Source organism: Rhinopithecus roxellana, chromosome 4 (assembly GCF_007565055.1).
Source record: "Rhinopithecus roxellana isolate Shanxi Qingling chromosome 4, ASM756505v1, whole genome shotgun sequence".
NCBI classification, from domain to species: domain Eukaryota; kingdom Metazoa; phylum Chordata; class Mammalia; order Primates; family Cercopithecidae; genus Rhinopithecus; species Rhinopithecus roxellana.
The window spans coordinates 163,707,557-163,728,538 of record NC_044552.1 but is presented as its reverse complement, the minus strand read 5'-3'; the positions used below and the strand labels follow the sequence as shown (position 1 = coordinate 163,728,538).

The 20,982-nt window shown below is 39.6% G+C and overlaps 1 protein-coding gene across 3 annotated transcripts in view; it reads left to right on the top strand.

Annotated features, from left to right (window-relative positions):
• The window catches only part of LOC104670055, a 36,480-nt gene extending 33,986 nt beyond the window's left edge, over positions 1 to 2,494 (top strand). Inside the window, exon 4 of one of the 3 annotated variants that reach the window (XR_004056797.1) lies at positions 2,455 to 2,465. Coding sequence is in view for 2 of the 3 variants with exons in the window: in XM_030928603.1 (XP_030784463.1) it covers positions 1,612 to 1,666 (55 nt within the window). In the remaining variant the exon portion in view is untranslated. Of the gene's footprint in view, positions 1 to 1,611; positions 1,712 to 2,454 lie in introns of those variants that run through there. The other 2 variants (XM_030928604.1, XM_030928603.1) reach the window with 2 other exon arrangements.
• The last annotated feature ends 18,488 nt before the right edge of the window (positions 2,495 to 20,982 follow it).

The following is a 20,982-nucleotide window of genomic DNA, read 5'->3' as shown; positions in this document are numbered from 1 at the left end:
CAGCTATGGGAGATGAAAAGATCAGGACACGTGGTCATGGAATATGATGAACAGATGGACAGGACTGGGTGGAGGAGATCTCACCCTGCACTTTTTCAGCCAGTTACAGACAAGAAGACAAACTCATTTATCTGCTGAACAGGAGCATGTTACCAGTAAATGGATACAGATGAACAGAGCTTCTAGCACAGGGTGCATGAGACAAATAAGACAAAGATTGGAGCAAACATTTCTGGGACACTGTTTGGCTATTTGGAGGCATAGTGGAACTTGTAGTTCCACATGGACCTGGGCAAGCCCTCAGAGGTCCAGAGACTCTTGACAATGGGAAGCTGGAGAATCTTGATTAACTGTCATGAAGTTGCTCGTTTTCATAAACATGCTGCTGACACCCTGTACAACACTTGGTTGGAAAATGGAAAAAGCTTTCTATCACTTTACAACTTTGTAAATAGAATAAGCTGTGTGGATTTTGCACATTAGGTAACAAAAACAGCAGTTGCTGGTTGGGTGTGGGTCAAATTGCTTAGCTGAGCCTGCCACTCTCTCTCTGCCTAAGCCAAAGGTAATCTTTGGTTCTGTCTGTGAATTATAATGAATTCTAAATTCACGAGATCCACATTTAAAAAATTTAACTGTGAAAGGATGCATAGTAGGCTGGGTGTGATGGCTCACACCTGTAATCCCAGCACTTTGGGAGGCTGAGATGGGTGGATCGCCTGATGTCAGGAGTTTGAGACCAGCCTAGCCAACATAGTGAAACCCCATCTCTACTAAAAATACAAAAAAGTAGCTGGGCGTGGTGGCAGGCACCTGTAATCACAGCTACTAGAGAGGCTGAGGCAGGAGAATTGCTTGAACCCAGGAGGCGGAGGTTGTAGTGAGCCGAGATTGTGCCACTGCACTCCAGCCTGGGCAGCAAGAGCAAAACTCCGTCAAAACAAAAAAGAAGAAAGAGAAAGAAAAGGAAAGAAAAGAAAAGAAAAAGAAAGAAAGAGAGAAAGAAAAAGAAAGAGAGAAAGAAAAGGAGGGAGGGAGGGAGGAAGGAAAATGAAGGTTATTCAGAACATCAAACATAGACATGAAGAGTAACAAAGCTCCTGTTAGAGCAAAGAACTGATGAAGTTTATTCTCTGTGGTTGTTGTTCTTTGGCTTACCTGACGAAATCAAGGTAACTGCAAATGTCTTCTAGTTTCTGAAGTTATAGTCTTCATAATCATATCAAATTTCATAATGCCCCTCAAAACTGCTAAGAGTGTTACTGAATGCAGGAATACAAAGTCTAAATAAATTAGAATAGACTGAACTTACAGTCAATGTCATCAGTGCCATTTTTTAAAAACAAAATTACACATTTTTGCTTACTACTAATGGTCATAAGAAGTATGTAAAACTATTTTACTGTAACATATCTGAACTCTGTCTTCATCAAAACATTTTTTCTAAATCTTTTATTTAACCTCAAGCCTCCTTGTAATCATCAGTAATATCAACGCTTTTCAATTTATCTGGATGAATTCTGAAATTAGAGTGTTTCTAGTTTTATTTATTTATTTATTTATTTATTTATTTATTTATTTATTGAGACGGAGTCTTGCTCTGTCACCCAGGCTGGAGTGCAATGGCGCGATCTCGGCTCACTGCAAATTCTGCTTCCCTGGTTAAAGCGACTCTCCTGCCACAGTCTCCTGAGTAGCTGGGATTGCAGGCATCCACTACCATGCCCGGCTAATTTTTGTAGTTTTAGTAGAGACGGTGTTTCACCATGTTGGTCAGGCTGGTCTCGAACTCCTGACCTCGTGATCCACCCACCTTGGCCTCCCAAAGTGCTGGGATTACAGGCGTGAGCCACCACGCCTGGCTATTTCTAATTTTAAATGATAAATAATGATACTGTAGTAAAATTTGCTACAGTAAGATTTGCTAAAGCAAATCTCACACAAAGCAACTTTTCTTGTATATATTTTCCTCATATATATGAGGTACTGTAGTATGGCAGTGAGGAGCCAGGGTTGTGGAGTCAGCTCTGTATACCAGTTCTAGCACTTATAAACTATGTGATATTCAGCTAATATTCAATACTCTCTGTGCTTCAAGTTCCTTATGTGTAAAACAGGGATAACGATAGTACACTGTACTTACAGCACATGGGATTATTACATTAAAAGAGGTAAAATGTAAACACTGGCATTATTAATAAATCACTATGATTAGCTATTCTCATTATAGTCGTGCTGTTTTATTGAATCTATAGTCATGAAATGTAGCCTTACATATAATGCTGACAATAAAAGTATTATTTAATATGACTCTTGAAAGCTGAATTTAGTAAGATTAATATTTTTTACTACAAAGACTATGAACCTAGCCTAAAATACATAGTCAGATATTTTGAGCACAATATAATTGTAAAAGTAGAATTTGATGTTACCATTTTTTTTTTTTTTTTTCAGATGGAATTTTGCTCTTGTTGCCCGGGCTGGAGTCCAATGGCACAATCTTGGCTCACTGCAACCTCCACCTCCAGGTTCAAGCAATTCTCCTGCCTCAGCCTCCCGAGTAGCTGGGACCACAGGCATGTGCCACCATGCCCAGCTAATTTTGTATTTTTAGTAGAGACAGGGTTTCCACATGTTGGTCAGGCTAGTCTCAAACTCCCAACCTGGGGTGATCCACCTGCCTCGGCCTCCCAAAGTGCTGAAATTACAGGCGTGAGCCGCTGCGCCCGGCCTACTTTTTTCTTTAAAATATGCAAGCAAATACATCAGACCATGTGTCACTCAGGTAGGTGGCATTATAGTACTAATTTTTAAATAATACTGCCTTATTTTTAACACGACTCTTAGAAATTATAACTGTTATATTCAGATGAGCAAGACTTTGGCTAAAATTAACTATATCACATTATCTAGCATCCTGTAGGCTTGTAGACTAAATGCTAGATAACTATTTAGATTCTGTCTAGGTCATCAAGAACTTTTTCAATAGGAGTGTATTTTCTGTTCATATACTGCAAGATATATATTTTTAAGTTCTTCTTCTATAAAACAGATTTACATTAAATATAGTCAAAATAAAATTCTTCCTGGATTCCAAAGGAGTTGATATCTGACTACAAATGGACATCAGGGACATTCACATGCTGAACATAATTCTGAGAGAGGTGTTTATGACTAAGTGCCGTTACAGTTTATGGGAATCCATTGTTTTGGACCAGCCTTCTGCACCCAGACTCCCACAGATCAAACCAAACCAAAATAGTGTCACTCATGCAAAGTGCCTCATAATCAAACTGAACTTTAAGGAAGCTGGTATAGCCCCAAACAGAGCAGTTTTTCCTGAAAACAGGAGATTCACAGCAACTAGTCAAAGAGCTCAATCTTCCTAAGTCAGCATAATCAAGAGGTCTTCTCTGTTTTAACTCTTACAAGAAAAGTGACTTGTAACTTATGTTAACCAATGCACTTTTATTTATCATTCTGTTGTCTTATTCCCACCTTACAAAAACCAACCATTCTATCATATCCAGTGGATCACTAGTTCTGTTTTATAGAATGAAGTGTTGCCTGATTCTAGAATCACAAATAAAAGCCAATTAGATCTTCAAACTATATTTGTTGTATTTTGTCTTTAACAGTACAATCAAACAAAAGAGAATAAAGCAATACCTTTTTTTAAAATCTAACTTTTAAGTTCAGGGGTACATGTACAGTTTTGTTACATAGGTAAACGTGTCATGGGGGTTCGTTGTACAGATTTCTTTGTCACCCAGGTATTAAGCCTAGTACTCATGAGTTATTTTTCCTAACACTCTCTCTCTTCCCACCCTCCACCCTTGCATAGACCCCAATGTGTGTTGTTCCCCTCTTTGTGTCCATGTGCTTTCATCATTTAGCTCCCACTTACAAGTGAGACCATGTGGTATTGGTTTTCTCTTTCTGTGTTAGTTTGCTAAGGATAATGGCCTCTAGCTCCATCCATATCCCTGCAAAGGACTTGATCTTGTCCCTTTTTATGGCTGCATAGTATTCCATGGTGTATATGTACCACATTTTCTTTATCAAGTCTATCATTGATAGGCATTTAGGTTGATTCCATGTCTTTGCTATTGTGAATAGTGCTGCAATGAACATACATGTGCATGTGTCTTTATAACAGAGTGATTTACATTCCTTTGAGTATATACCCAGTAATGAGATTGTTGGGTCAAATGGTATTTCTGTCTTTAGGACTTTGAGGAATCACCACACTGTCTTCCACAATGGTTGAACTAATTTACACTTCCAACAACAGTGGGAGGTTCCTTCTCCGCAACTTTGTCAGCATCTGTTATATTATGACTTTTTAATAGCCATTCTGACTGGTATGAGATGGTATTTCACTGTGGTTTTGATTTGCATTTCTCTAATGATCACTGATGTTGAGCTTTTTTTCATCATTGTTGGCTGCACTCATGTCTTTTGGAAAGTCTGTTCATACCCTTTGCCAACTTTTTAATGGTTTTTTTTTTCTTGTAAATTTGTTTAAGTTTCTCAAGATGGAGTAAAGACTTAAATGGAAAACCCAAAGCTATAAAAACTCTGGGAGATAACGTAGGTAATACCATTCTGGACAGAGGAATGGGCAAAGATTTCATGACGAAGATGCCAAAAGCAATAGCAACAAAGGTAAAAAAAAAAAAAAAAAACTAAAAAAACAACCAAAAAAACCCCAAAAAACAAAAGCAAAACAAAACAAAAAATGGGATCTAATTAAAGAGTTTCTGCACAGCAAAGGAAACTATTAAGAGTGAGCACACAACCTACAGAATGGGAGAAAAGTTTTGAATGCAATATTTTTGGCAAAGAGAGCCTTATTCTCTGGATATAGTTTGTGAAGTGTGGGCTTTATGTGAATTAAGAGACCAACAGGAAGTAGAATTATTTGTGAATCACTTCAAATGGAAAAATGAGGTAGAATCCTTTATCTCTCAGAATATAATTTGACTTTAACTCTGCTAGAAGGTAGCAGAGTGCTTTCAAGCTTTCTTTAAAAGGGTTGAAATGGGGACTTGCCTACTCTGAGTAAAAGCCTTGAGAATAACATCTCATCTAGTCATTCAGCAGACAATTGTGTGATATGCTGAAGACACAGAGACACAAAGAACTTGTCCTCAAGAATATTATAATCTAATGGTGGGAAACAAATGTGTAAATAGATTAGTACAACAACATTCACTAAGTACAATACATTAAAATAAAGCAGCTAGGATAGAGACGATAGCAAAGAGTCAAACTTCTTTCACATATTGCAGAATTTTGGAGGGTTGTTTGTTTTTGAGAGGGGTTCTTGCTCTGTCACCCAGGCTGGAGTGGAGTGGTGCAATCATGGCTCACTGTAGCCTTGACCTTCTGGACTCAAGGATTGCAGTATTTTGTAAACTGCATTGTTTTACCTCTGAGTAGGGAGCAAAAGGCATCAAGTAATGTAATTAAAGTGACCTTTTTAAATATAAAGGGAAATTTATAAATGTATAAGGAAAAACAGGATATGTTTTTAAAGGATGCTTTTATGAACATGGTGAAAGTATATGTGGTTGAGAATGAGAGAGAGCTTGTTTAGGTGGTGGCTCTTCCACTTAGTAGATTCATGGATTTATTACAAATCTTTCTCTTTCTGAAGCCTCACTTTTCTCATCTGTAAACTAGATCTGTACATACTATAAAGATCAGTTGAGACATGCTATGGTTTGAAAATCCCCTCCAAAACTCATGTTGAAGATTAATTGCCAACATAACGGTACTGGGAGATGGGGACTTTACAAAGTGATTAAGTCATGGGGACAGTTTCTTCATGGATTGTCATATCACAGAAGTGAGTTATCTCAGGAGTTCGGCACCCTTTTTCTCTCTGTCTCATGCTCTCACTCTCTCTCACATTATCTCATCATGTGATGCCTTCCATCATGTTATGATACAACAAGAATGCCTTCACCAAATATGGTCCCTCAGTCTTGGACTTTCCAGCCTCCAGAACCATAAGCCAAATAAATCTCTTTTCTTTATAAATCACCCAGTCTCTAGTACTCTGTTATAGCAGCAGAGAATGGACTAAGACAAGACACAAAATAGGTCAGTGCTTTCCACTGGGATGCATGAATTTAAGTGAATATATGTAAATTCTATTCTCTATTCATTGAAAATTTTATCCTGAGGAAGTACATTTACCAATTTTCACGTTAGCAGTGAATGAGAATTCCTGTTGCTCTACATTTTCTCCCACAGTTAGGATTATCAGTATTCTTAATTTTAGCTATTCTAAAAGAAGTCTGGTGGTACATAACCATGGTTTTAATTTGCATTTCCCTGAAACAAAGAAATTTGATTTCTTTGACCTTTTCTTATACTTGTTGAAGAAATCAAAGACCTTTTCTTATACTTGTTGGCAATTGGGGTATCTTTTTTTGTGTGTGAAATGCCTGGTGAAGTCTTTTTGTCCATCGTTCATTAGATTTTCTTACATATTGATTTAATTTCTAGATGTACTTTATACTGGGCACAAGACTTACATGTGTAATACATTGTACCATGTAGCTTGACTTTTTACCAATTAAAGATGTCTTTTCATAAATTGAGGCTCTTAATTTTAACTCACTCGAAGTATCAGTCTTTTCCTTTATTGTAAGTACCTTTCTTTGTATCCTACTTAATATATAAACACTTGGGAGGGGCAGAGCAAGATGGCCGATTAGGAACAGCTCCAGTCTCCAACTCCCAGCGCGAGCGACACAGAAGACCGAACATTTCTGCATTTTCAACTGAGGTACTGGGGTCATCTCACTGGGGAGTGCCGGGGAATTGGTGCTGGTCAGCTGCTGCAGCCCAACCAGCGAGAGCTGAAGCAGGGCGAGGCATTGCCTCACCTGGGAAGCGCAAGGGGGAAGGGAATCCCTTTTCCTAGCCAGCAGGGCGAGGCATTGCCTCACCTAGGAAGCGCAAGGGGGAAGGGAATCCCTTTTCCTAGCCAGGGGAACTGAGACACACAACACCTGGAAAATCAGGTAATTCCCACCCCAATACTGCGCTTTAAGCAAACAAGCACACCAGGAGATTATACCCACACCTGGCCGGGAGGGTCCCACGGCCATGGAGCCTCCCTTATTGCTAGCACAGCAGTCTGCGATCTAACTGCAAGGCAGCAGCGAGGCTGGGGGAGGGGCGCCCGCCATTGCTGAGGCTTAAGTAGGTAAACAAAGCCGCTGGGAAGCTCGAACTAGGTGGAGCTCACAGCAGCTCAAGGAAACCTGCCTGTCTCTGTAGACTCCACCTCTGGGGACAGGGCACAGCTAAACAACAAAAGGGGAAGCAGCAGAGGCCTATGCAGACGTGAACAACTCTGTCTGACAGCTTTGAAGAGAGCAGTGGATCTCCCAACACGGAGGTTGAGATCTGAGAACGGACAGACTGCCTGCTCAAGTGGGTCCCTGAACCCTGAGTAGCCTAACTGGGAGACATCCCCCACTAGGGGCAGTCTGACACCCCACACCTCACAGAGTGGAGTACACCCCTGAGAGGAAGCTTCCAAAGTAAGAATCAGACAGGTATACTCGCTGTTCAGCAATATTCTATCTTCTGCAACCTCTGCTGCTGATACCCAGGCAAACAGGGTCTGGAGTGGACCTCAAGCAATCTCCAACAGACCTACAGCTGAGGGTCCTGACTATTAGAAGGAAAACTATCAAACAGGAAGAACACCTATACCAAAACCCCATCAGTATGTCACCATCATCAAAGACCAGAGGCAGATAAAAACCACAAAGATGGGGAAGAAGCAGGGCAGAAAAGCTGGAAATTCAAAAAATAAGAGTGCATCTCCCTCTGCAAAGGAGCGCAGCTCATCGCCAGCAACGGATCAAAGCTGGTCAGAGAATGACTTTGACGAAATGAGAGAAGAAGGCTTCAGTCCATCAAACTTCTCAGAGCTAAAGGAGGAATTACGTACCCAGCGCAAAGAAACTAAAAATCTTGAAAAAAGAGTGGAAGAATTGATAGCTAGAATAATTAATGCAGAGAAGGTCATAAACGAAATGACAGAGATGAAAACCATGACATGAGAAATACGTGACAAATCCACAAGCTTCAGTAACCGACTCAATCAACTGGAAGAAAGAGTATCAGCGATTGAGGATCAAATGAATGAAATGAAGCAAGAAGAGAAATCTAAAGAAAAAAGAAGAAAAAGAAATGAACAAAGCCTGCAAGAAGTATGGGATTATGTAAAAAGACCAAATCTACGTCTGATTGGGGTACCTGAAAGTGAGGGGGAAAATGGAACCAAGTTGGAAAACACTCTTCAGGATATCATCCAGGAGAACTTCCCCAACCTAGTAGGGCAGGCCAACATTCAAATTCAGGAAATACAGAGAACACCACAAAGATACTCCTCGAGAAGAGCAACTCCAAGACACATAATTGCCAGATTCACCAAAGTTGAAATGAAGGAAAAAATCTTAAGGGCAGCCAGAGAGAAAGGTCGGGTTACCCACAAAGGGAAGCCCATCAGACTAACAGCAGACCTCACGGCAGAAACTCTCCAAGCCAGAAGAGAGTGGGGGCCAATATTCAACATTCTTAAAGAAAAGAATTTTATTTTATTTTATTTTATTTTATTTATTTATTTATTTTTTTATTGAGTAGGAGTCTCGCTCTGTCACCCAGGCTGGAGTGCAGTGGCCGGATCTCAGCTCACTGCAAGCTCCGCCTCCCGGGTTTACGCCATTCTCCTGCCTCAGCCTCCCGAGTAGCTGGGACTACAGGTGCCCGCCACCTCACCCGGCTAGTTTTTTGTATTTTTAGTAGAGACGGGGTTTCACCATATTAGCCAGGATGGTCTCGATCTCCTGACCTCGTGATCTGCCCGTCTCGGCCTCCCAAAGTGCTGGGATTACAGGCTTGAGCCACCGGGCCTGGCCCCAAAGAAAAGAATTTTAAACCCAGAATTTCATATCCAGCCAAACTAAGTTTCATAAGTGAAGGAGAAATAAAATCCTTTATAGATAAGCAAATGCTTAGAGATTTTGTCACCACCAGGCCTGCCTTACAAGAGACCCTGAAGGAAGCCCTAAACATGGAAAGGAACAACCAGTACCAGCCATTGCAAAAACATGCCAAAATGTAAAGACCATCGAGGCTAGGAAGAAACTGCATCAACTAACGAGCAAAATAACCAGTTAATATCATAATGGCAGGATCAAGTTCACACATAACAATATTAACCTTAAATGTTAATGGACTAAATGCTCCAATTAAAAGACACAGACTGGGGCCGGGCACGGTGGCTCAAGCCTGTAATCCCAGCACTTTGGGAGGCCGAGGCGGGTGGATCACAAGGTCAGGAGATCGAGACCATCCTGGCTAATACGGTGAAACCCCGTCTCTACTAAAAAATACAAAAAAAACTAGCCAGGACGGGCGCAGTGTCTCAAGCCTGTAATCCCAGCACTTTGGGAGGCTGAGACGGGCGGATCACAAGGTCAGGAGATCCAGACCATCCTGGCTAATATGGTGAAACCCCGTCTCTACTAAAGAATACAAAAAACTAGCCGGGCGACAAGGCGGGCGCCTGTAGTCCCAGCTACTTGGGAGGCGGAGGCAGGAGAATGGCGTGAACCTGGGAGGCGGAGCTTGCAGTGAGCTGAGATCCGGCCAACGCACTCCAGCCTGGGCGACAGAGCCAGACTCTGTCTCAAAAAAAAAAAAAAAAAAAAAAACTAGCCGGGCGAGGTGGCGGGCGCCTGTAGTCCCAGCTACTCAGGAGGCTGAGGCAGGAGAATGGCGTGATCCCGGGAGGCGGAGCTTGCAGTGAGCTGAGATCCGGCCACTGCACTCCAGCTTGGGTGACAGAACGAGACTCTGTCTCAAAAAAAAATTAAAAAAATAAATAAATAAAAGACACAGACTGACAAACTGGATAAGGAGTCAAGACCCATCAGTCTGCTGTATTCAGGAGACCCATCTCACATGCAGAGACATACATAGGCTCAAAATAAAGGGATGGAGGAAGATCTACCAAGCAAATGGAGAACAAAAAAAAGCAGGGGTTGCAATCCTAGTCTCTGATAAAATAGACTTTAAACCATCAGAGATCAAAAGAGACAAAGAAGGCCATTACATAATGGTAAAGGGATCAATTCAACAGGAAGAGCTAACTATCCTAAATATATATGTACTGAATACAGCAGCACCCAAATTCATAAAGCAAGTCCTTAGAGACTTACAAAGAGACTTAGACTCCCATACAATAATAATGGGAGACTTCAACACTCTGCTGTCAACATTAGACAGATCAACGAGACAGAAAGTTAACAAGGATATCCAGGAATTGAACTCATCTCTGCACCAAGCAGACCTAATAGACATCTATAGAACTCTCCACCCCAAATCAACAGAATATACATTCTTCTCAGCACCACATCGCACTTTCTCCAAAATTGACCACATAATTGGAAGTAAAGCACTCCTTAGCAAATGTAAAAGAACAGAAATTATAACAAACTGTCTCTCAGACCACAGTGCAATCAAACTAGAACTCAGGACAAAGAAACTCAATCAAAACCACTCAACTACATGGAAACTGAACAACCTGCTCCTGAATGACTACTGGGTACATAACGAAATGAAGGCAGAAATAAAGATGTTCTTTGAAACCAATGAGAACAAAGATACAACATACCAGAATCTCTGGGACACATTTAAAGCAGTGTGTAGAGGGAAATTTATAGCACTAAATGCCCACAAGAGAAAGCTGGAAAGATCTAAAATTGACACTCTAACATCACAATTAAAAGAACTGGAGAAGCAAGAGCAAACACATTCAAAAGCTAGCAGAAGGCAAGAAATAACGAAGATCAGAGCAGAACTGAAGGAGATAGAGACACAAAAAAACCTCCAAAAAATCAATGAATCCAGGAGTTGGTTTTTTGAAAAAATCAACAAAATTGACAGACCGCTAGCAAGACTAATAAAGAAAAAAAGAGAGAAGAATCAAATAGATGCAATAAAAAATGATAAAGGGGATATCACAACTGGACCCCACAGAAATACAAACTACCATCAGAGAATACTATAAACACCTCTACGCAAATCAACTAGAAAATCTAGAAGAAATGGATAATTTCCTGGACACTTACACTCTCCCAAGACTAAACCAGGAAGAAGTTGAATCCCTGAATAGACCAATAGCAGGCTCTGAAATTGAGGCAATAATTAATAGCCTACCAACCAAAAAAAAGCCCAGGACCAGATGGATTCACAGCTGAATTCTACCAGAGGTACAAGGAGGAACTGGCACCATTCCTTAATCAATAGAAAAAGAGGGAATCCTCCCTAACTCATTTTATGAGGCCAACATCATCCTGATACCAAAGCCTGGCAGAGACACAAAAAAAGAAAATTTTAGACCAATATCCCTGATGAACATCGATGCAAAAATCCTCAATAAAATACTGGCAAACCAGATTCAGCAGCACATCAAAAAGCTTATCCACCATGATCAAGTGGGCTTCATCCCTGGGATGCAAGGCTGGTTCAACATTCGCAAATCAATAAACATAATCCAGCATATAAACAGAACCAAAGTCAAGAACCACATGATTATCTCAATAGATGCAGAAAAGGCTTTTGACAAAATTCAACAGCCCTTCATGCTAAAAACGCTCAATAAATTCGGTATTGAGGGAACATACCTCAAAATAATAAGAGCTATTTATGACAAACCCACAGCCAATATCATACTGAATGGGCAAAAACTGGAAAAATTCCCTTTGAAAACTGGCACAAGACAGGGATGCCCTCTCTCACCACTCCTATTCAATACAGTGTTGGAAGTTCTGGCTAGGGCATCAGGCAAGAGAAAGAAATAAAGGGTATCCAGTTAGGAAAAGAAGAAGTCAAATTATCCCTGTTTGCAGACGACATGATTGTATATTTAGAAAACCCCATCGTCTCAGCCCAAAATCTCCTTAAACTGATAAGCAACTTCAGCAAAGTCTCAGGATACAAAATTAATGTGCAAAAGTCACAAGCATTCTTATACACCAGTAGCAGACAAACAGAGAGCCAAATCAGGAATGAACTTCCATTCACAATTGCTTCAAAGAGAATAAAATACCTAGGAATCCAACATACAAGGGATGTAAAGGACCTCTTCAAGGAGAACTACAAACCACTGCTCAGTGAAATAAAAGAGGACACTAACAAATGGAAGAACATACCATGCTCATGGATAAGAAGAATCAATATCGTGAAAATGGCCATACTGCCCAAGGTTATTTATAGATTCAATGCCATCCCCTTCAAGCTGCCAATGAGTTTCTTCACAGAATTGGAAAAAACGGCTTTAAAGTTCATATGGAACCAAAAAAGAGCCCGCATTGCCAAGACAATCCTAAGTCATAAGAACAAAGCTGGAGGCATCATGCTACCTGACTTCAAACTATACTACAAGGCTATAGTAACCAAAACAGCATGGTACTGGTACCAAAACAGAGATATAGACCAATGGAACAGAACAGAGTCCTCAGAAATAATACCACACATCTACAGCCATCTGATCTTTGACAAACCTGGGAGAAACGAGAAATGGGGAAAGGATTCCCTATTTAATAAATGGTGCTGGGAAAATTGGCTAGCCATAAGTGGAAAGCTGAAACTGGATCCTTTCCTTACTCCTTATACGAAAATTAATTCAAGATGGATTAGAGACTTAAATGTTAGACCTAATACCATAAAAACCCTAGAAGAAAACCTAGGTAGTACCATTCAGGACATAGGCATGGGCAAGGACTTCATGTCTAAAACACCAAAAGCAACGGCAACAAAAGCCAAAATTGACAAATGGGATGTAATTAAACTAAAGAGCTTCTGCACAGCAAAAGAAACTACCATCAGAGTGAACAGGCAACCTACAGAATGGGAGAAAATTTTTGCAATCTACTCATCTGACAAAGGGCTATTATCCAGAATCTACAAAGAACTCAAACAAATTTACAAGAAAAAAACAAACAACCCCATCAAAAAGTGGGCAAAGGACATGAACAGACATTTCTCAAAAGAAGACATTCATACAGCCAACAGACACATGAAAAAATGCTCATCATCACTGGCCATCAGAGAAATGCAAATCAAAACCACAATGAGATACCATCTCACACCAGTTAGAAGGGCAATCATTAAAAAGTCAGGAAACAACAGGTGCTGGAGAGGATGTGGAGAAATAGGAACACTTTTACACTGTTGGTGGGATTGTAAACTAGTTCAACCATTATGGAAAACAGTATGGTGATTCCTCAAGGATCTAGAACTAGATGTACCATATGACCCAGCCATCCCACTACTGGGTATATACCCAAAGGATTATAAATCATGCTGCTATAAAGACACATGCACACGTATGTTCATTGTGGCACTATTCACAATAGCAAAGACTTGGAATCAACCCGAATGTCCATCTGTGACAGACTGGATTAAGAAAATGTGGCACATATACACCATGGAATATTATGCAGCCATAAAAAGGATGAGTTTGCGTCCTTTGTAGGGACATGGATGCAGCTGGAAACCATCATTCTTAGCAAACTATCACAAGAACAGAAAACCAAACACCGCATGTTCTCACTCATAGGTGGGAACTGAACAATGAGATCACTTGGACTCGGGAAGGGGAACATCACACATCGGGGCCTATCATGGGGAGGGGGGAGGGGGGAGGGATTGCATTGGGAGTTGTACCTGATATAAATGACGAATTGATGGGTGCTGACGAGTTGATTGGTGCAGCACACCAACATGGCACAAGTATACATATGTAACAAACCTGCACGTTTGCACATGTACCCTAGAACTTAAAGTATAATAAAAAATAAATAAATAAAAAATAAAATAAAATATATATAAATACTTAATTTAGTTCAAATATGTGTCTTTCTCTAAACTCCAATTTGTTCCAATGATTTTTTGTCTATTTTTACACCAATACTATACTATTCTATTTATCACAGACATAAGTATTAATATCCAGTAGAGCAACTCCTCTTACCTTTTCCCTCCTATTCAAGAGTGTCTTGTCTATACCTGTTTCTCTTAATTTTTGTTCATATTTTAAAGAATTGAGTTTCAAACTCCTTTTCTCCCTGTGTGTGTCTCTCTCTCTCTCTCTCTCACACACACACACACACACACACACACACACACACCCCACCTGGGATTTTGATTTGAATTTCTTTGGATCTAAAGCTCAGTTTCAGGAAAATTAACACTTTAAAAATGCTGAGTCTTTCAATATATAAATGTAGTATAGGTATTCATTGATTTGTGTTCTTTAATGTCTCTTGGGAATGTTTTATGTTTCTTTTACAACTGCTAAAATATTTATTTTTAGGTTTTAAATATTTTTGATCCTGTTATGATTATTTTCAGTTTTATTTTCTGTTGTTGCTTATCATAGAAACGAAATTTTTAAAATCTACAAGTCGAGATTAGAATTGAGTTTAACAAGGTTGCTGGGATACAATCTTATTAAACTCAATTCTAAGAACTATTGGTAGAGTCTTTGAGTTTTTTTACATATACAGTCATAGCAAATAATGACAGTTTTACTTGTTCTTTTACTTTTAGATGGAGTCTAACTCTGTTGCCAGGCTGGAGTGCAGTGATGCGACCTTGGCTCACTGCAACCTCCGACTCCCAGGTTCAAGCAATTCTACTGCCTCGGCCTCCCAAGTAGCTGGGACAACAGGAACGTGCCACCACACTCAGCTAATTTTTGTATTTTTAGTAGAGATGGGGTTTCACCATGTTGGCCAGGGTGGTCTCGATTCCCTGACTTCGTGATCTGCCTGCCTCTGCCTCCCAAAGTGCTGGGACTACAGGCGTGAGCCACTGTGCCCGGCCTACTTGTTCCTTTCAATTCTTCTTCCTTACCACACTGATTAGGACTTTCAGTAGTAGGTAGCCTAGAAATGTTGATAACTATTGATATGGTTCTGGGTCCCCACCCAGAACCTCATCTTGAATTGTAATCCGAAGTGTAATCCCCATATATTGGGGGGTTACCTCGTGGGAGGTGATTAGGTCATGGGGGCATTTCCCCCATGCTGTTCTCATGATAGTGAGTGAGTTCTCATGAGATCTGATGGTTTTATAAGGGGCTTTTCCCCACTTCGCAGTGCACTTTTCCTTGCTGTCGCCATGTGAAGAAGAATATGTTTGCTTTCCCCTCCACCATAATTGTAAATTTCATGAGGCCTCCCCAGCCCTGCAGAACTGTGAGTCAATTAAACCTCTTTCCTTTATAAATTACCCAGTCTTGGGTATTTCATCATGGCAGCAAGAGAATGAACTAATAAAACTATTATCTTATTCCTGATCATAGCAAGAAAGCTTTCAGTATTTCCATGGTGTTTATTATTGGTGTTTTGTAGATACCCTGTATTTGATTAAAGAAGCTCTCTTCTATTCTTCGTTTGCCCAAAGATATATTTTAATCATAAATAGATGCTTACTTTAACCAACTGCTTTTCTGCATCTAGTACAATGATCATATACTTTTTTCCTTTATTCTGTTAATGTCATAAATTCTCAGTTTTCTAATGTTAAAGTAAACTAACATTGCATAATTGCAACAAACTCAACTTGTGTCATTTCATATACACATGTTGTATGGTTATCTAATATTAAGAATTTAAGCATATCTGTTCATGATTGAGGTTGCCTGCAATTTTTTCCTCTTTATTTAATGTTCATGTTCTCATATCAAAGTTGTGTTGACTTTATAAGCTAAGTTGGAGAACATCTTTGGTTTTCTGTTTTCTGAAAAGGCATATAATCAGGGTATTTGCTAGACTGGAATGTTTAAAATGAGTGATTCAGCTTTTTTGATTCATAAGGAGATTTTCATAATTTCTATTTCATCATGTTGAGATTTATGCAGTTGTATTTTTTGTATTTTTCTTATCCTACTAAGCTTATAATAAAATAATCAAAACATCAAATATATTTACTAGAAATACAGTTATTACCAAAATCGGTGGTAGTTGAGAATTGTATTTAAGGGTAGTTCTTTCTATTCTTGATTATTAAGAGTTTGCCTTATTAAAAATTGCTTTTTGGCATAATTGTCAAAAACATACGTAATACTAAAATGATTAAGAATGCATTTTGTTGGCTGGGCGTGGTGGCTCACGCCTGTAATCTCAGCACTTTGGGAGGCCGAGGCGGGCGGATCACAAGGTCAGGAGATTGAGACCATCCTGGCTAACATGGTGAAACCCCATATCTACTAAAAAAATACAAAAAAATTAGCCGGGTGTGGTGGCGGGCACCTGTAGTCCCAGCTACTCAGGAGGCTGAGGCAGGAGAATGGCGTGAACCTGGGAGGCGGAGCTTGCAGTGAGCCGAGGTCGCACCACTGCACTCCAGCCTGGGCGACACAGTGAGACTCCGTCTCAAAAAAAAAAAAAAAAAAAAGAATGCATTTTGTTTTGAGTTAAAATGAATAGATGCATGCAGTGGCATAGCTAGTGTACTTGATGCCTGAAAGGGATCATTTTTAATACCCCTTCCTCTGTATGATAAAAGTATTTTCAGTAATAATTTTGAAATGAAACAAATAATAATTATTTTGTCCAGAAAAAAAATGCAGAGAGTGAAAGTTTTCATTTATTCAATTTTGAATATATAATCATGCTAATAATAAATTGATAAAGTGCATATTTTAGTTGAAAATGCAAAAAGTTAAGGTTTAATACTTTTTAAGTACATTAGTATGGGCCGGGTGCAGTGGCTCATGCCTGTAATCCCAGCACTTTGGGAGGCCGAGGTGGGTGAATCACCTGAGGTCAGGAGTTCAAGGCCAGCCTGGCCAATGTGATGAAACCCCATCTTTACTGAAAATACAAAAAAATAGCTGGGCGTGGTGGTGGGCGCCTGTAATCCCAGCTACTCGGGAGGCTGAGGCAGGACAATCACTTGAATCTGGAAGGCGGAGGTTGTAGTGATCTGAGATCACGTCATTGCACTCCAGCCTGGGGGACAGAGCAAGACTCCGTCACAAAGAAAAGAAAAATATTTATACCTATATACTGGTTTGCCTCAGTGAAGAATAATCACTTTATGTTTTCTGACTTTGAGCATTAACTTTTGCAAATTTGTTAATGCTTTGTCAAATTAATCTTTATATAGTCATGGTCAGTAAAATCAATATGGTCAGATGTGTTGACTTATCTTCACTCATAGTTGATTGAAGAACATTTTTTATTTTAATTTCAAAAAGTTTCTTTCTTTTTTTTTTGAGACGGAGTCTCGCTCTGTCTCCCGGGCTGGAGTACTGTGGCTGGATCTCAGCTCACTGCAAGCTCCGCCTCCCGGGTTTACGCCATTCTCCTGCCTCAGCTTCCCGAGTAGCTGGGACTACAGGCGCCCGCCACCTCGCCCGGCTAGATTTTTGTATTTTTTATTAGAGACGAGGTTTCACCGTGTTAGCCAGGATGGTCTGGATCTGCTGACCTCGTGATCCGCCCGTCTCGGCCTCCCGAAGTGCTGGGATTACAGGCTTGAGCCACCGCGCCCGGCCTCAAAAAGTTTCTTTCAGGTGAAATAACAGATATGCAAATAGTGATGAAATCTTTAAGAATAAATGTATCAGATTCATGCAAATCTGACTTCACAATACATTCCAGAAATTATAGTACTGCCCATATCCTTTTTCCCTTGGGATCATTTCCAGCTGTTTTCAAATATTTCTGCTGTTGAAAAATTTCCACTAAAATAACTTCACCAGAAAATTCATCATAAATTTCTATCATATTTGATAAAATTCTCCAAAGCTTGTAATGATTGTGAATTATTTGAGCTTGCTTCAGGCTCAGGTCACATCTCCAGTCCCTGTGGTACTATGTAAGCCTGTATTTAAACATAGACTAAAAATAAACAATTATAGCAGAGTGATTATAAAAATGAAACAGAACTTGACTGCTTATTCTTGAAATAAACCAGTATAGCTGAGTCCATGTGCATTTGAGAGTTAGAATTACTTCCACATAGAATGCAATGTTTATTAAATAATAAGTAATAATAAAAAAAGTGGTAATATTCAGCTTACATTTGTTTTGTTAAATTTCAGCAACTGCAGCAGCAGTTGTTGAGAACTTAGACCAACAAAAGCTTTTTTATTTTTCAAAGAGGAGTAGTATTGTTATGTTGCTTGGAACTGCCAGGCATAGTGATAATAAAAAGCAGAACTGGCTTTTATTATTATTTTATTTTATTCCTTTTCAATTTTCTACACACAAAGCAGCCCTTATTGCCTGTACTAGGGGTGAACTGCTCGCCCTATCCCATCCTTGGTATCCCACACCAGTGACTGGATGAGAAAAATAGTGAAGCAGGCTGAAAGGGAACACTCACTTCCTTTTAACCAGCAGGCCAAATAGTCTTCTGGAATTAAGAGATTCCAAGTAATTATAAGAAGAATAAAGTGGTTTGTTGATTTATTTCTGGAAACTTTCACAAAAATAGATATTACATTCCTTCTTGCTCCTTTACTGGGCTTGCTTGAATCATTACAATGTGTGTCATTTTTCATTATCTGCTGATACTGGCAGTGGAGTACTAGAACTTTCTTTGATGTAATGGAATGGATATACCAAGATTTTAAATTTTGGTCAGTCTCTACAGTGCCATTTGAGGTATTTCCTGGCTGTATCTGAAACTCTTCACACCCTATCACAAACTGAAGGGAAGCAAAATTTTTCTGCTCAATATGTGCACAGTCTTCTTGGTCCAGAAAGGAAATGTATGAGAAATTTGATTAAAATCTAAGTGACTCATAATGTCAATCTCAAAAGAGTGCAGCCAATGTTAATTAGTTTTAAATTCCAACACCCTAAGAACTTATTGTATAAATTGTAGTAAGTGAAATCACCAGAAAAAACCAGCATTGAATCCTTTTACAATCGGACTTTCCCCTAACCAAAATGACTGTGCCTTGTATGTTTTCTGTTTCATTGACAAATTTGGTTGAAGGAACTAAACTATGTCTTTGTAAACTATGTCTTTCTTAATAATGACAAAATAAACAGAAGAAATGCCCATTTGGTGCTTCCTGTTTGGTTCTGTTGATGGACTAATGTTCCCTCCTGCTGTAGCAATTGAGGATGTTTATATTCTTGACCCCTCTGCAGGGAAGCAGGAAAGAATCTGAACTCGGATGACTTGCTGTGCTTTTGGCTTTGATGTGCTCCTCTGGCCTCTGTGGCGGAAGCTCCATGTTAAGTAACAGACCTGAATTTACACTAAAAGTAGTGAAAATACTATGTCTCTAAATTTACTTGTGAGAACACAGTTTCTGTAGTAACACACAAAATGGTTTCAACTGCCCTCAAAATTAGGCAGGTAAAATATATCATAAAACATTTTCTAGAAACTATATAGAATGGCCAGTGAGGTAGAAAGCATAAAATAATGGGCCCACCGATAACAGAAATATTTACCAAGAGCAGTTTGGATTCAAGTATTATGGATAATACTTTAAAGTTTTGACCTCCAAATATCCTGTAATACCAGTGACTTCTATCTAACAATCCCTGGACTCCAGCTGTGTGGTTCTTTCAGCATATCATTTGCCCAAGATCTTGACAAGAAAATCCATCCTCCTCCAATTCCACCTTTTCTGAAGTCCCAACATCATAGGTGGTGGAAAGGCAGTTGAGGGTTAAAGTTATGATTATCCAGGTCATATCTAGGAGCTCAGAAGTTTATCCTAACCCTGTCCCTTCAACTTTCCTCTTCCTTTACTTACTGTTCACCTTATGATGGAAGAGATGGAGAAATCAATGAGATTTTATTTTAATTTTCTGCTAGGAAATAATCTTGTAAAGTCTTTGGCTCACTTCTTTTCTGTACCTCAAGGGTCAATAGCTTAGTCTCTCTGATGTGCTGTGTAACTAAGTAACTGAAGAAAACAGGGTTTGTTCTGGGGGAGAATGGAGCTCTATAAGCTGGAGATTCCAATCCTCGACTTTTTCCTGTTTTTCCCTTTTTACTGTATGCACTGTAAATATCTTTAGACCCCTTAATTTCCCTCTAGGAGAAAGCCATCTATTTCCCCTGGAGTTAGAAGGCTTCTATAGAGGGCCTGAATATTTGAAGATCATACAAATGACCCCAACAACAGCCTAATGAGTGAAGGTTAATAAATGTGAAGCATCACGAAAATCTGCCTGCCTGCCTAATCATTTTGAAGAGTCTACTTACAGTTATATTTTTAACTTAGGCATTCCCTCTTTATAGATTGTTCTACTAGAATGAAGTAAGAAAAATATTTTACATTCTCATCTCTCTAGTAATTTTTCTGCTTCATTTTGCCCTTACGCACTATTTTGCCCATTTAGAGATTTTGATACATTTTGCCTTTCTTTCCATTAAGTCTTCACCTAAATTCATGCTTTGTACCTCAGCAGTTAAGTTTCAGGGAGTGCCTAATATCCTTACATTTGACAGGTGAAGAGAGAACCTAACAGTTTCCTTGGCCAAGCAAAAGAGACATGGTGTAGGACTGTAGTGAGTCAGGATTTGGCTGCCTCAGTATCCATTCAGAAGACACCGGTGGTGCTGCAACATGGAATAAATGCACAAAACAGTGAAAAGAGACAGATGGTCCAACAGCATTATGTTGGCATCATTTAAATCTTATCAGCAAGATACCCTAAGGAGGTGAACTGGCACAAAGATCACAGTAACTGCCAAAAAATTTCATCACTCTTGGCATAAGCAGCTCCTAAGATATTTCAGAGTTTTTTTGTGGGGGTGGGGGAGTTAAAGAAAAAGCTGAAAAGAACCCTTGCCTCAGATTTTTCTTTCATCTCTAGAGGCTATGACTCCTCAGGACTCCCGGCCTCCTCCCCTCTGAGCTCCTCTAGGATGAGGCCTGTCTTCTGGTTACTATAG